Source organism: Capricornis sumatraensis, chromosome 17 (assembly GCF_032405125.1).
Source record: "Capricornis sumatraensis isolate serow.1 chromosome 17, serow.2, whole genome shotgun sequence".
Taxonomy (NCBI): Eukaryota; Metazoa; Chordata; class Mammalia; order Artiodactyla; family Bovidae; genus Capricornis; species Capricornis sumatraensis.
Window position 1 is genome coordinate 51,215,963 of NC_091085.1, and position 16,589 is coordinate 51,232,551.

General features: G+C 52.6%; 1 protein-coding gene across 2 annotated transcripts; it reads right to left on the minus strand.

Annotated features, from left to right (window-relative positions):
* Window positions 1-1,581: 1,581 nt before the first annotated feature.
* ANHX (anomalous homeobox) lies at window positions 1,582-16,268 on the minus strand. Of its 2 annotated transcripts, XM_068990314.1 has the most exons (9): window positions 16,020-16,268; window positions 13,477-13,604; window positions 10,593-10,716; window positions 9,620-9,833; window positions 9,109-9,229; window positions 7,711-8,003; window positions 4,118-4,265; window positions 1,939-2,023; window positions 1,582-1,668 (listed from the first exon to the last, which is right to left on the minus strand). In XM_068990314.1, exons 1-9 carry the CDS (start codon window positions 16,266-16,268, stop codon window positions 1,582-1,584), a joined length of 1,449 nt encoding a protein of 482 aa, XP_068846415.1. The 2 variants fall into 2 exon arrangements, with proteins under 2 accessions (XP_068846415.1, XP_068846416.1); XM_068990315.1 differs by lacking the exon at window positions 7,711-8,003 and having other exon boundaries at window positions 4,118-4,246.
* Window positions 16,269-16,589: the final 321 nt, after the last annotated feature.

The following is a 16,589-nucleotide window of genomic DNA, read 5'->3' on the forward strand; positions in this document are numbered from 1 at the left end:
CAGCACGTGTTGTGGAGTGGATGCGGATTCTTTCATTCAGGGCAATATTGGGACAACTAACTGGACTTCCTCCGGGTCTAGCAATTAGGATTGACTTCCAGATTTCGATGGAGGAGCTGCGGACATGCAGAATGCCTTATCTGAAGGGAACACACAGAAGCATTAGGGGGATGATGGGCATCTGGTCAGTAACTATTCTCAAACGGTTCAAAGAAAATGAGATACCTGTTTTCCATTTTCAACATTTTCTTAAGGTTTCAACTGTTTCCAAATAAATGTTTTAAAACTGAAAGGCCCTAGTTTTAGGGACCTAGAAGGTGAGTGGCCGTCTGAGCTGCACATCTGTCACTCCTGACACTCAGCCCTGCGGTTCTGGGAATGACGATGGGATGGGATGGGGCTACGGGGGGGAACAGTGAGCATGGGGGTCCTAGGGCTGTGGGGGCTGAACACAGGCAGTCTCAGCTGAGACGTCCCCTCCAGGGAAGCTCACAGGTTCTCTTCAAGTGTCCTTGGTTCTCAGCAGCTCCCCCACTTCACCCCACCTTCCAGCAACTACCTGGAAGTGCCTCTTTATTCCTCTGCCTCCTCACTATCCTGTGAGCCCCAAGGGCACAAACCTGACTCTATTACCCATGATATTACCTCTGTCAACCAACATGATGGGAAGGCAAGGGTGGGTCAAGGGCCCGTTCCTGGAGGTGACAGTCCTAGTTATCAAAGTTCCCATTCAAGCGTGTCACAGGAGGACCAGGAGCTGCAGCCAGCCCAGCCCTGGGGCCTGTGCTTCCCTGCCCACTGCTTCCATCTCAAGGGCGATTTCTCATTCCCGGGACATAACACCAGGTGAGAGGCAGAGGGCAGAGATGCCCATGTGACACTGCTGATAAAACAGAGCCACTGGCAAGTGGCTGTCCCCCATGAGCCCCACTGAATGTCCATCCCCAGGGTCCTGATGCATGGATTAGTGCCCTCACACTGTGAAATGTGGGCCTGGCCTGAAAGAGGCAGGTGTCCAGGACAGCTAAGTGAATGAAGGGCAGGGAGTCAGAACATTAAACTTTTAATTGAACAGAACATTTGCTGGGCAAACACACTGAATCACAACCCTGGGCAAGGCACTACCCCCCCAGCCTGGCAGGCTCTCCCCCAGTGCACGTGCCTCTGTGCAAACCCCAGACTCAGAAATGCCAGAGGTTGCCTACACCTCACTCACCACATCTACTGGGAGGAGAACTCTGGCCTTGTCACAGGACAGGTGGGAGGCCCAAAGGGCAACATCCCCTCTCTGAGAAAGGCCTTCACTGCCCGGAACCCACCCTGGAACCTGACTGCACTCTGCTTCTGCCTGCATAGAACAGACCCACCTTTGACTTCTGACTTCAGGAATGTTTCTCAGATGCTTCTTCCAATACAGAAAGTTGACAACCAAACTATTCAAACAGGGCATGGGGAGCTCAGCAGAACCCCCAGGAAACTCTGGGGACCTCCTTCTTCAGTAGGGATAAAGCTCTGTTACTCGAGTTGCTGGATGTCCACAGCTGCTCCCCTGGAGCACTGGCCAGGCTCCCAAGGGGCAGCTCAGCCCAGGCTACCCGCTGAAAGCTCCAGGAGCATCCTGGCTCCCCAGAAGGCGTCGCTGGAGGTCTGCCCATCAGACCACTGGACCTGGGAAGCCAACACAGTGTCACACACGGAGATGCCCTCTGCCAGTTCTGCCCTCCCACTTGGCACTCCCGACCCTGGGACTCACCCCTCTGGACTCAATAGGAAACCCTGCCCCAGCACCCTTGCCTCCCAGCTCCCCTTCCCTTTAAGTCTGGCCTCCAGACGTCTCTGGCTCATGTTCAGCTCTGCCCATTTTAGTCACTCTGAAGACCCAAGCTGGGGACCCAGGAGTTAGGAAGGAAGCCCACAGTGCTTGTAGGAGGGTCTCACCTGGCTGGAGGGAGGGGGCTGGCCCAGCTCCACGGCAGACATGGGGCCAGGGAAGCCTGGTGGGGCCGGAGTCAGGTCTGAGGGACTGGAAAAGGGACGGTGTCAGGACAGGCCCTCTGCCAGGCCCTATTTGAGGGTCACGCTGTCCCCCATGAGCCCCATACTCAGAGAGCTTTCTACCTGTTTGAAGCCCTTCCAGGTGACAGGCTGTCTGGGAACAGCCTCCCCCTGCAAGGCACTCAGGTGTGCAGGATGCTGGAGGGGCCTCAGGACACCTCAAGCAGGTGGCTCAGGTAGTCAGGGAGCAAGCACATCAGGGCAAGCTCACAGAAGAGGGGGTGGTGAGCAGAAATGTAAAGGAAGAGAAGGTCACAAAGGGACAGGCCTGATGCATGAAGAGGTCAAAAGGTCCTTAGAACCAAATCAAGGAGAGCAGCAGGGGGAGCAGGGCTGGAGATAGGTGCAGCCACTCGGGACAACAGTCATGCAGGTCCTTGAAGTCAAATCGCATCTACCCTGTGACCTAGTCACCCCACTGCTGGGTGTATACACCGCAGAGACATGAAGGCAAATGTGCAGGCCACCATGTGTGCAGCAAGGCACACACCAAACCCAAACCAGGAGCTCCCAAATGCCTCTAGCACGTGACGTCAATCCATACCAAGACTAGGACTCAGCAAGAAAGAGGAAGGGGTGCTGATACACACAGGAGGAGGGATGCTGATACACATAGGAAGAGGGGTGATTATACACACAGGAGGAGGGGTGTTGATACACGCAAGAGGAAGGGTGTTGATACACACAGGAGGAAGGGGTGAGGATACACATAGGAGAAAGGGTGCTGATACACACAGGAGGAGGGATGCTGATACACATAGGAAGAGGGGTGATTATACACACAGGAGGAGGGGTGTTGATACACGCAAGAGGAAGGGTGTTGATACACAAAGGAGGAAGGGTGTTGATACACACAGGAGGAAGGGGTGATGATACACATAGGAGAAAGGGTGTTGATACACACAGGAGGAGGGGTATTGGTACACATAGGAGGAAGGGGAACTGATACACACAGAAGAAAGGGTGTTGATACACACAAGAGGTGGGGTGTTGATATACACAGCAGTAGGGACAAGTCTCAAGCAGTCACACTGAGTGAACGAGGCCATATAATTAAAAAAAGGGCAGATGCTGTATGATTTCACTCATATCAAATTCTTAGAAAATGCAGCTAAAGAAAGCAGATCCTTGGTCCTAGGGAGGTGGGCGTGAGAGGTGGAGGCAGATGGAAACAGCTCTGTGGCCCATGACCTAAAGAATAGTTATGGTTTGTGATGAATACATAAGTCACATTCAGAAAACTGTCATTTGTACCATCTAAACATGTTGGTTTACTTTACGCCCCAGTGAAGCTGTTTTTAAATAAGGAATCAAGGTTATCAGATCAGAACAAAGATGAGCTGGAGCACTGGAGTCCAAGAGTGAGAAAACCAGTGGAGAGTCCAAGCAGCCCCGAGGGGGCCCTGTGGCTACTCCACTCCATACGGCTTCTGCTCATAAAGCCACATCATCTGGCTGTTTACACAAGCAGAGCCTGTTTCCTCAGGAGGCTGCTCCCCTCCTCTCGCACGTCCCCCAGTAATTCTGCCCTCACTGGGCACCTGATCTTCAGCTCCTAGATTTGGGAGACCCCAAACCCTGGGGACCCTGTCCTGTGACCCTCTATCACAGGTTCCCCCTTCACCAAAGGCCCAACACTCTCCTATGAAATCTGAACCACTGTCACGCCCCCATGCCACAGTCTGCAGCACATCCCCTATTCACAGCCCTCTAAAGCTCCTTTAAAATTATAATTTGGAATATAAAGGCAGCTCTTGATGCTGTCCAGAAACTGAAACAATCTTTGGGAAAAGAAAATGCCTGAAAGAGGCTGCTAGAGCCCAGGGAGACCTCTGGGGAAGCACCATCCACATGCCTATATCTGCTCCTGTGCTTCCAAGTGTTCTTTTGTCTGTGGGAAAAGACTATGATCATGCAGGATGGGGGAACTGTTGAAGTTTCCAGAAATCCATGAGGAAAAGACTTCATCTGCCCCATGGCAGATGGTGAGTCTCCCGACCAGGCACCACCCCATGCGTGGCCCGTAGGAAGTGTCACCTGAGCCCGGTGGCTCTGCACTTACCTCTGGGTGAGGATGAAATTGGGAGCCTGTGCTGGGGGCTGGGTCACCTGAAGGTTGCCTGCCTGTTGTTCTGCTTGGCTACTGCAGGAACCCGGATCCTCCTCCAGGTATGTGCCCTGCGGGTTGATGCTGGGAGGGTCAGTGAATCCTGCAGGGGAGGAAACCCCACAACTCAGAGCTGGGAGCCGGAAGCACAGTCCATGTGCAGCCCAACACAGAGGTCCATGGAGAGGCAGCATCCAGTCTGCCAACCCCTGGTCTCAGCTCCACGTTGAGGAAAGAGAAGCCACTTCTGTCCATCTCAGTGGTTTTTTCAGGCTTCCAGAGACCAAAACAATGTCAAATTTCACTGGCTTCAAGTTTTTGTCATTCTAGACCTCATACCAGCCCAACAAAGACTCAGTATCCAAATCTGCCCACGTTCACCACTGCCGCGTGAGGACAGACTCCTCTCTGCCTCCCTGCTTCACCACAGGCTGAGCCCAGTCACCTGCCGCTTCCCTCCCTTTTTTCCTTGGGTTTCACCTTGACTTCATGGCAGTGCGAGGTGTTACTCCCTTGCCCCACCCTTTTTCTTTACTTAAAATGTTGTAGAAAATCTCTCAGGGTGCCTTTCACTCTAAAAAGGAAAACCACATGGACTTGATCAGTTCCAGGTTGACATTTAGGAGCAAAGTAAGCTCAGAAGTCAGGTCCATTTGTGCCCTAAGTCCACCTGGCCAATAAAACTAGCAAGTGTCCTGATCTCAGACCCCAAACAATGGTCTTCCCTCCTGTCTGCCAGAGCAACCATCTCATCTGTCAGCTGCTCAGACCGGCCAAACCGTTTGCTGTACGACTGCCTCCACCTCCACTGTATCTTCTTTCCACAGAACTTCAAAGATACTCTGAGGTCCATGAGATATGGGTAAGTGCAAATTTGAACATTTCAATGCACAGAGAATAGATCAATGGGTTATAGCTTCTTCCTCTAAGAGTAAGGGAAATAAAAAGCCCCGAGCCTAGAACAAAGGGAGTGTCATGGGAAGGGCAATTAGCAGGTGGGGGTGTCCGTGTTCGGCAGATGCAGGGCACACGTCCAATGCCATGGTGGTGGGTGGGGTGTCTGAAGGAAAGCCAGGGCGTAAGTAGGGGTCAAGGACCCTGAGGAGTTTGCAGAGAGGGAAGGAAAATGAGGTGCTCAGGTGGTCAGCAGGGAGCTCACCAATTCCCAGAGAACATCACCCCTCACATATGCTCAACATGGTGTGAAGACCAGCTCCCCACTTCCCAGTATGAGGCTGGCCACTGCCTGTCCTGACTCCAGCCTTGTTAGTACACATGGACAGGAAAGGGTCTCTGAAATGAAAGACCAATCTGTTCAGGAGGAAAAACTGCCTCAGAAAAGTAAGTCTCCAGGCTCTTCCACTTTCAGGCCCTACCTCTTCCTGTTTCCAAGGAAGGTCCTGAATCCACCATCCTAACATTTCCTCCTTCAGGCAACAAAGCATATTTACTGAAGCTTGTAAGCAGGATACTCAGAGAGGTATAGATATTGCATCTATAAAAAAGTAACACAATCTATGAAGAAAGGAAAATCAGAATTAAGAAAAGAGAGCTTAGAGTTCTCTTAAAATACATAACTGTCACAATATCAGAAGATAGGACTTCCCTGGTGGTCTGGTAGTTAAGAATCCGCCTACCAATGCAGGAGATACAGGTTTGATTCCTGGTCCGGGAATTTTCCACATGCCAACTAAACCTCTGAGTCACAACTACTGAATCCCACGTGCGCCTATGGCCCGTGCTCTGCAACAAGAGAAGCCACTGCAATGAGAAGCCTGTGCACTGCAACTAGAGAGTAGCCCCTGCTCACTGCAGCAAGAGAAAGCCTGCACACAGCAACCAAGACCCAGTGCAGCAAAAATAAGTAAATAAATTTTTTATAAGAAAGTCAGAAGATATAGTTTAAGACAAAAGCATATACAATAAAAAGCAACTTTTTTAAAGGTAAGCATTTTGGGAGATTGGCTCAGGATTTCCAACATCCAAATAACATTTGTGCTGTAAAGAGAGAATTGGAAGGAGGAAATTATCAGGAAACTATCAAAGAATATTACAGAAAGTGCCGGGAGCTTAAAGAAGACCTTGCTCTCTCTTTAAATTGAAAAGCTTAAGAACAAAGTGATTTTAAAAGACTCACACCTAGAACCATCACTGTGAAATTTCAGAACACCAAGACTTAAAAAATAAAAAGCTTCAAGAAAGGAAACATATGTAAAAAACATGTAAAAATCAGAATGACATCTGACTTAAGATGACAACACTGAATGCTGTAATGATATGTTGCTTTCAAATTTCTAAGAAAAAAAAAGTGTTTTGAACTCAGAATTCTGGCCCTGACAAATCATTAATCAAGCATGAGGGAAAATTAAAGGCAACTTCAGAAGATGCAAGGAATCAGAAAATTTACCTGTAGTCACCCTTTCTTGTAAAGTTAAAGACATTCTCTAACATAACAAGAGTCAAGAAAGAACAAGACTTGCAATTAAGGAAACACTGAAGTGGAATTCCCCTGGCAGTTCAATGGTTAAGAGTTCACCTTCCAACAAAGGGGACGTGGATTTGATCCCTGGCGGGGGAACCAAGATTCAACACTGAAGCAAACCCAGGTGCTCTCAGGATAATGGCTTCATCCCAGGCCTAGGGAGACTGCACTTGGATGGGGACAGGGAGAAGGAGGTTCCCAGCAACAAGTCTTCAGAGGTGATGCTTGAAATATTGGGAGAAGCTAAGGACGTGACAAAAGCAGACAATGTAGGAAAAAAGAAAGGCAACGAGAAACTATAATGAGACATACGTATATATAACCACAGAAGAGGACTTCCCAAGTGGCGCTAGTGGTAAAGACTGCCGATGCAGGTAGGCATAAAAGATGTGTTTGACCCCTGGGTCAGGAAGATCCCTTGGAGGAGGGCACGGCAACCCACTCCAGTATTGCCTGGGAAATTTCAAGGACGGGGGAGCCTGGCGGGCTACAGTCCATAGGGTCACAAAGAATCAGACACAACTGAAGCGACTTAGCATGCATGCATAACCACAGAAGACTAAGAAATTTAGGTGACAGGCTGAATTCAGTGCCAATATCCTCCTTATGGAGGTCATAAGCTGCTGTCATGGTTGGTGCACAAAATATATACCTGAATACATCTCCGTTAAGGGTACGTATAGCTACAGTTACAACTAAGAACGAAACCAGGACAAGAGGGTAAAGTCCGAGCAGCTCAGCCCTCCTCTGTGCTGGCAGATGTGGACAAGCTAGTCACGGGGACTGGATCAGGGCTGGCAGCCATTCCATTTCATTTCAACTCTTTCCTCACTATCCTATTTTTTAGTCATGTGCACATTTTATTTTGAAAACAAAAATAAAAGAAAAAAACATCCAGCTATTCATGGGAAGAGACTGTTCCAACTGCACTGGTTTGTGGGTCTAATAAACTACATGGGATTCAAGCAGAAAGTCCTTGCCCCTCAAAATCCTGCCCCTTCAAATGAGATACAAGTTGTCAAAGCATCTGACATAGAAACACGTGGTCTTTCTAGGGTGGACCCACCTGTGGGGCTGGGCTCCCTGAGGGCGGCAAAGGACACAGCCAGAGCAGCGTCGGTAGGGCGCATGGTGACGTCCAGCCCACGACTGTGGATCAGCTGCCCAGTCTGGAAGGAAACTTCCTTGGAGGATGCCAGTGCGAGAGACATCAGCCATGACTCAGGGGCAGCCAGGGAGGGGTCCAGCATATCGTTGGCAGCAGCCAGAGGACAGAGACCAGGGCCAGAGCAGACAGGGGGCAGAGTGGCAGGATCATGGTTAGGTCCCTCCTGGTGTATCTCACCAGCCTGCAGAGACCTGGGGGACATAGGGAACACCACCCCTTGGTGGGCAGAGGCTCCCTCAGACTGGGACAGGGGGGCCTGGGAGGACATTCCAGCTCAGCCTGGGAATCTGGGCTCAGATGGCTGTGGGGCCCACCACATTCCCAGTCATGCTGCCTTTACCATCCTCCCTGGGGCTGCAAGAGTAAAAAGTATTACTGCTAGAAACCTAAGATATATTAGCAGTTTATTTACAAGTGCTTTCAATGAAGCATTGTTCTGCAATACTGAAAGCTGAAAATGATTAGGAACAACCTAACAGTTGAGTGACTATATGAAGGTGGATCTTAAAGGACTATTACGCAGAAGTTAATAATTCAAAGAAGTAATATTCCACAAATGCTCACTGTATCTCAGATGGTGCTCCTGGGCTTTTGTTAACAACTCCCCACCTCTATAATCTGTGTGAAGACCTGCATGGCAGGGCTTATCACTGTCCCCATTTCACAGATGAGAAAAGTGAGACACCAAGAGGTCATGGGAACTTGCCTAAGGCCACACGGCAGCGTAGTGCTGGCCTGAATATGAGGTGTCAGCCCAGGTAATGTCATGAGAGATGCTAATAACACAAGGGTAACAGGGAAAAGTGGGCACAGCTTGTCTTGCTCAGACTCAGTCCCCCTGCTGGCCAGCACTCTTCTCAGAGCAGTCTGTGCATCGTCACAGGAACGGCAGGTAAGGTGAGACACTGCCTGGGCTGTGGGAGGAACTTATTAACTTAGTGGTTACTGACTTAGAGATATACCAACCATGCCAAATGCTAGAGATAAACAAACCACGAGGAAGGCTATCTGCCTTTAGGAGATAGGTCTGCGTGTTTTTCTAAGTCTGTTTCCCCATTCTCCAAAATTTACATGAAGTTAGGCTGTGAGTCAGGCTCTAAGAAGCAAGTGCGCTGTACGTGATGTGGGTTCCTTGCCAGTGGCTCCCCCTCCTACCTGGAGTCACAGCTATCTCTGCCCTCAGCCATCACAGACCTCGTCCCAGGGTCTGGCTGGTGTTCCTATGCCCACTCCATTCCTGGTCTCCCACTGAGAGTGGAAAACTGAACTGCCCTGGCCTATGTGCGGTGGCAGTACCTGGGAGCCAGTGACTTGGGCATAGTCTCGTCTCCAGAGAAGTCTGGGGTCAGAGCCAGCGGCTCCCACGGCCCTTGGGTGGTCTCCAGGGTCTGTAGAGGCCCACTTTTCTCAGGTCCTGCTAAAAGCCGATCAGACAGGAAGGGAGGCTGGGAGATGCTTGGAGTCCCAGCCTCCTTCCCAGCAGATTGAGAGCAGTCATGCTGGCTGCCTGCTGCTCTTTGTTTGACCCTTGATCTGTCTTTGGTCTGAACTGAAACCCACAATTATGAACCCAGGCCACCCCAATTCTGGTGCTTGGCTCAACTCCCCGACTCCTGGGCCTGACCTCACAGTGATCTCTCAATGCAAAATGCTGCTGCAGCCCCACCTGGACCACCCTGAGCCCAACCTGACCCTTAGCGTCAGTGATCTCACTTCCCACAGGGTGAGGTGCTGAACGTGCAGACTGGGGCTGGAGGGAGGGGTCTGGCTGGTCCTGAATACAGGTTTCGTCAGAGGGGCCACTCACTTGACCACTGAGGCCTGTCCACAAGCCCAGAGCCAAGGTGGGGGTGGTCTGTTGGCTGCGGGGGGAGGTGCCGACTCGCCTCCCCTGACGTGAGGTCTGCTGAGTCTGGGGCTGGCGCTGCACGCTGCATCAAGGCCCTCTGGCGCCGCCGGTAATTGGCAAACCAGTTGTAGACTTGCTCCGTGGTCAGGTGCGTCTCAGAGGCCAGGTCCTCCTGCCCCAAAACAACCCGCCACTACCCCAGCCCACTCCCAAGCCAAGAGGCCGGGGCACAAAGGAGGCAAGCCACCACCCACCCGACAGTCACTCACAGCCAGGAGGGCTCCGAGCAGCTGGCAAACCAGATCCTCCCGAGGTGCCACCCAACCACTGACCCTCCACCCACCCGTGCCAGAGTATATCGGCCATGACCAACCCTGCAACCAGGCACGTCTCAGATGTGAACTGGCACCACCGGCCACAGAGCCCTGCTCTGGCGGAGCCCAGCTGACTGGACGCGGGGAGGAGAGAGCAAGCCAGCTTTCTGAGCAGCAGGATCTGAGGGGGCAGACTCTTGCCCCCTCCACCTGCTCCTGGAGGGTGCCCCCCTCCACCCCTCCTGCTGGAGCCCCGGCCTCAGCGAGTGCTCAGTGTCTCCTGAAGTCACACCGGCTGACGGGGTATTAAGATGCCTGTGACAAAACTCACTCCCCAACCTATGCAGGGTAGACATGCAGGGGCTGCCAGCCATAGGGCGTCATCCCCAAGGGAGTTCAGGGTGGTCAGAGACCACCATCCCCCTCGCAGATAGGCCACTAGGGAGGGTGTGGATCTACCCCCTAAGGTGGTGATGTCACCTAAGGGTGGCAGTCCCCCAAGGGTGTTAGTCCCCCACCTGACAGTAGGGGTGAACCAACCAAGGGTGGTCCTCCCCTAAGGACAGGGAGTGTTGGCGAAGGGGAGGGTGCCTGGCCATGCTTATATCTGCTCTTACCCGCTCGGCCTTGCTGGGGTTGGTGCTCACGCCCGAGGCAAAGTCCTCCAGCTTCTGGCGAACTTCTCTGGGGAAGTTCCGGCTCTTAAGGCCATTAGGGCAGAGGGAGGCAGGTGGTGGATTCCTAGAGGAGGACACTGAGTAGGTGGTAACAGACCCCTGCTCCTCTGGATGCACCTGTTGTGCCCCTCTGGACTCTTCTCCTTTCACCGGCCACCCTCTTCCCCACCGTGTGCTGCAGGCCCTGGATCCAAGCCCTGAGCAGGGAGGGGCCTGGTGGTGCCTGGGCCCACACTCCACACTCTCATCAGGGTTCCCAGCACCCCTCACTGACCAGTGGCCCTGACTGCTGAAGGTGGATGATGAAGATATTGAGGTGGGTTATGCTATCCGCTTTACTGACTGTATAATGGAATTTTTTGCAAAAGAAAAAATGACAGGGGGCTTCCTTGGTGGCTCAGTGGTAAAGAATCTGCCTGCCAGTTCAGGAGATGGATTTGATCCCTGGTCTGGGAAGAACGCACATGCCAAGGAGCAACCTAGCTCATGCACCACAACTACTGAGCCTGTGCTCTAGAGGCTGGGAGCCACAACTACTGAGGCCCAAGCACCCTCAAGTCCGTGCTGTGCAACAAGAGAAGCCACAATGAAAAGCCTGCAGAATACAACCAGAGAGTAGCCCCCACTCACTACAACTAAGGATTCCCTGATGGTTCAGTTGGTAAGGAATCTGCCTGCAATGCAGGAGACCCTGGTTCGATTCCTGGGTAGGGAAGTTCCCCTGGAGGAGGGGTAGGCTACCCACTCCAGTATTCACAGGCTTCCCTCGTGGCTCAGCTGGTAAAGAATCCGCCTGCATGCGGGAGACCTGGGTTAGATCCCTGGGTTTGGAAGATCCCCCGGAGAAGGGAATGGCTACCCGCTGCAGTATTCTGGCCTGGAGAACTCCATGGACTGTGTAGCCCGTGGGGTCAGAAAGAGTTGGGGACGACTGAGCGACTTTCACTGCAACTAAAGAAAAGCCTGCACAGCAACGAAGATACAGCAGAGGCAAAAATAAATAATTTTCTTTAAATGACATATAAGTGAACAACACCGGCTTTCTACAAGATCTGATATCCAAACACCAATTGAAAAATCCCCATGAAGGTCGAGAACACACCCCATACATCCCAGTGAAGCTCAGTTTCCCACTTCTCACATCTTCCCCCAGCCTGTCCTGCCCATCCCAGTGAGAGAACACCACGTCCCGGCCAATCAGGCCACGAGCCTGGGTTTATTATCTTACCTTCTCCAATACATTCAACCTATCAGAAAATCTTCCTGAATCCATACTGACACAACCCGTTCCCCAGCCACGGCCTCTGCCAGAACCTCCAAGCACCTCCTGTCTCTGCTCCTGCACTGACCACCAGCTGTAATGTGTATCACCCCTCCTTGTGCCCAGAGAGTGCCGTCCTTGTGCCCAGGCCTCGCTCAGGTTCTGTGGCCCTGTGCTGCAGCCCCCACCACAACAAAGGACCACCGAGCCACAGCCCTCTACTGGGCTTGTCCTGTCTGGCATTCCTTGCTCTGAATTAGGGGATCTGCTTTGTTCCCCAGTCTCCAGTCCGTCATCTACACCCAAGTGCAGCTCCAGGAGAGCCCCAGGGGCCTCTTCACAAACACGGCACACTGCTCCCCAAGTCACTTTGCTGAACCACCCTCAGGCAGGCCCTAAAAACCTATAAGGAGGGAACTGACTGCAATCCTTGACAGCCTCAAGGCCGATTAACTTCTGGGCTTTGAGGACGTATTTGGTGGGCACTGTGAGAAAAATTCTGTCTGATCCAAAAGGAATCCATCCATCTCTTCCTCCATCAACCAGGCCTTGGCTCAGCAACTCCTGTCACTTGGGCTTTCAGGAGCTCAGAGCGAGACCTGCAGCCCCTTCTGGCCGGTGGAGAACACCCAAATAAAGAACAAAGGCTCTGCAGCCTCAATGTCTAAGCTGGAATCCTGCCTTTGCGTCTCTCTAGTGTGTAACCAGGTGAGTCACTAATTTGTCTGTGTCTCGGTGTCCTCATTCATGAATGGTGATGGTTATAACTGGTAGTCGTAATGTTTACTTAGTGCTGATTATGGTCATGGTGGTGATTGTTAATTAACATCTGTTCAGCAGCTATCATGTGCCAGACTTCAACCTATCTGTCTTCAAAAGGTCCTGCAGCCCTGAGGCGGAGAAGGCGATGGCACCCCACTCCAGTACTCTTGCCTGGAAAATCCCATGGACGGAGGAGCCTGGTAGGCTGCAGTCTGTGGGGTCGCGAAGAGTCAGACACGACTGACCGACTTCCCTTTCACTTTTCACTTTCATGCATTGGAGAAGGAAATGGCAGCCCACTCCAGTGTTCTTGCCTGGAGAATCCCAAGGACGGGGGAGCCTGGTGGGCTGCCGTCTATGGGGTCACACAGAGTCAGGCACGACTGAAGCAACTTAGCAGCAGCAGTAGCAGCAGCAGCCCTGAGGAGCTGTGCTGAAATCTCAGCCAGGCCACTGGCAAAGCCTAACCATGGGGACTAGCTGACATGAGGGGCATCCCTCCTCCCACAGGAGGAAAGTGAGGTCGGGGGTGCCCACCTGCTGTCTCCCTCCCTGCAAGGTCCTCACTGACCGGCAGCGGCTCCTGGTCTGGGTCTTGGGAACGGCTCTCTGTCCTGCCCTATGGGCAGAGGTGGGACAGTGTTCCCACAGCCGAGCAGGCGGAGAGGTGGCTCAGTGTTGGGCACTGACATCACTGTTTCATCTCACCTCCCTCCCTCTACTTCACCTCAGCCCTTCTATGGTTCTGGAAGGCAAATCCCTCATGAGCCCCTGGGAATAAGAGCCAAGACCAGCGCATACCTCTTCCTGCACCGGAACTTCTGCACTGGTGTCAGCGTGGACACACCGAGCCTCTTCATGGCCAGACGGTAGTGGATGTCATTCCAGAGCTGCACCAGCTTGGGGCTGCCGCCCGGCACCTGGCACCCCTGTGGACAAGAGCCTTCTGAGATCCGCACCCTCCCCTGCCCTGGAGCCCCATCGTCCACTTGCCTGAGCCCTAAGACCAGCCACTGACTGGCGCCCAATGGTGAGGGCATGAGCTCCATGGCTGGGCTCCAGTCCCCACCAGGGAGCCCCCGGGGGGGGGGCACAGTTCTCCTTTACCCCCTACAGGTGAGGGGCAGGCAAGGGGAAAGCCACCTCTGGGCTATGACATCACACAGGAGGCAGAGCTGCGCTAAGGACCATATGAAAGATCAGATTTGAGGGGCCTGAGGCGTGACCCCTGCCTTGTATGAGAGGCCTTTCCCACCAGCTGGGTGGGTCCCTGGGTCTCAGAGAGCACATTCTGAGCTGAAGGGGATGAAGGGGTCCTGGTCACACCACTGATGGCTCCCAGACCCAGTGGGACGTGGTCACGTGACCTGACTTTTGAGATGGCCAAGGATGCGGAGGACAGGCCTCGCCTAGACACAGCCCCTGAGCTTTAACCCCAGTGTTCTCAGGACCATTTTGGTGAGGGAGGTGCTGAGAATCGTTTAGCTTTCTCTCCACAGCAAGAAAAAGCCCATTTTGCTGGGTCGAAGCCTGCAGTCTCCTCCCAGGATAAAGCAGCAGACCCAGGGCACAACCTATGGGCAGGGAAACCACCTGGGACCTTCCCACCTGCATGAGTGGCCCTGGGCAGGAAACGCCCTTTTCTGAGGTGGTGGCCCCATGGCTTCTCTCAGGTCTCAGAACACATCACTTTCTCAAAGGCATTTCTAGACAATCCCGAGTGAGTTATAGTCCCTCTCCTGGGAGTTTTGCATCACATTTCATCCTTGACTGCCTACACAGCAGCTATGACAACTCTGTGTGTTCATCCATTTGGTCTGACATCGCTGGAAATCTGAGTTCTCTTATGTTGCAGGTGTTGGGGATCCTTTAATGAGCAGAACTGATGCGCCCCTGCTCCTGGGGCCTGCAGTGCAGGAGGGGAGGCAGACAAAGCACAAGTTGAAAAATAAACAGATTTCTACTTATGAGCTAAGGAAGGAGCCACAGAAGGGGATGAGGGCTCCTTTATATCCTTGACAATAAAGGAGGCCCTAGCTGTACAGGGTGACATTTAAAGCAGAAACCAGACACGGAGGAAAGCTCCAGCCACACAGAATGGGGCTCCAGCCTCTGGCAGAGGAAATGACACCTGCAAAATTCAAAAGAAGAGGATCTCAGGAGTTCCAGAAACAGCAAGAAAGCCAGCATGACAAAGGGGGGGAGGAGGGGTCCAAAGGCTGGAGAGCAAGCCAGCACTGATGGCAGGCTCTGGGGCCACCGCCTCAGCACACACCATGGTCCCATCTGCAGTTTTAAAACTCCCTCTGGCTGCTAGGTGAGGAACAGATGGAGGGAGCAAGAGAGAACATGGCAGGGTGCTGGGAGGGAAGGGAGAAAGGTGGATGCCACAGGGCTTGGGGGAGAGGGAGCAGAAATAGAAAGAACTGAAAGAACTGAGTATCTTGAAAGTAAACTCAGCGTAACTTATGCATAGATGTACATGCATACAGGCATATGGAGTGAAAAAGGGAAACACTGGCCCCCAGATCTCTTATTAAAACCTTTCAAGCCACACATAGTTTGGAATTCAGAACGTCACACATTTTAAGAAGTAACACAGGTATACACTACAGAATTTGCCCCACTCCAGTATGATCTGGGCAGGCAGCATCGTGCAACCAAACATACCAATATTTGGGTAGTAAAATGTACCACAGTAACATAAAAGTGGATAAAGACATCACTGGCTTCATGTGGACATAGCTCAGGTTTTCATGCCAAATGACTTGAGGTTCAAAGTGCCACCAGAGGACTGACAAACATACTTGTGATTTGAGAGCTCCCGAATGCAGACCCACAGCCAGGGGACTGAGAGACTGGGTCTGTTTGCTTGTCTCACTAACTGGGATGCCAACTTTCCAAGCCAGGACCACGAAGATTCCAAAACTGGACAGTCTCATCTTCAGTTACCAGGCAAGTTAAAACTTAGTAGAGAGAGAGTGGCTCAGAGGTTAAAGCGTCTGCCTGGAATGCGGGAGACCCGGGTTTGATCCCTGGGTTGGGAAGATCCCCTGGAGGAGGAAATGGCGACCCACTCCAGTACTCTGGCCTGGAGAATCCCATGGAGGGAGGAGCCTGGTAGGCTACAGTCCATGGGGTCGCAAAGAGTCGGACACAATTGAGCGACTTTACTTTACTTAGAGAGAGAGTGGGTCCACTCTCATAATCCCAGCTTGGTTTATGGCACCTCTTCACAAGCTCCTGCTGACTCTGGGCATTTGTGTCATGTTTAGGACAGTGGTGGCCGCTTCCCCTCTCTTCACACCCCCATCCCCCAACCCCATCTCACAGACCAGCTCTACCTCCAGCAGCCGGCAAGCGGCCTGGTGCTGCTCTTGCTGGGCCAGCACGCTGGCACACACCAGGGCCACATCCGCATTGTCCAAGAGGTACAGGCGGAACTGGCTGTCCAGCACGGCTGTGACCAAGGGCTGCACCTGGGTGGGGTCATCCTGGAGGTCCCGGCACAGCCTGCCTGCGAGGGTCACCAGCTCCGGCAAGGGCAGGCTGGGGCCCCCGTTTCCCCTCAGCAGTTGCAGGAAGCTCTGCATCGCCAGGCGGGTTGGGCCCCTCTGCAAACAAGACGACAAGTCAGGACCACGGTCTGCCCATGCTGATCAGCTGACTGCACATCTATATTCAGCCAAGTCTGCCAGGCCTCTCCTGCCACAGGTACTTGTAATGTGGCAACAGCGAGCGAAGGCAGGGGCATCAGGGACCCGCAGAGTTTCCCGTGAGTTCCCACAACAGTCCAGATCCTGGCTGTGTGTTGTGGCTGCAAGAGTCCTCCTCACTCCTCACTCCCAGAACCTCTGTTCCCTTCGTGCTCCTTGCCCACATCACCAGCTCTCTGTTTCTCTCATTTTAAAACT

Coding starts and splice junctions, on each gene's coding strand:
- ANHX (XM_068990314.1), bottom strand. CDS start 16,268: ATGCAGAGCTTCCTGCAACTGCTGAGGGGAAACGGGGGCCCCAGCCTG. Junction 13,605..16,019: donor CCGCTTGCCGGCTGCTGGAG/GTAGAGCTGGTC, acceptor TCTTGTCCACAG/GGGTGCCAGGTGCCGGGCGG. Junction 1,669..1,938: donor AGCCCCCTCCCTCCAGCCAG/GTGAGACCCTCC, acceptor TTGGCTTCCCAG/GTCCAGTGGTCTGATGGGCA.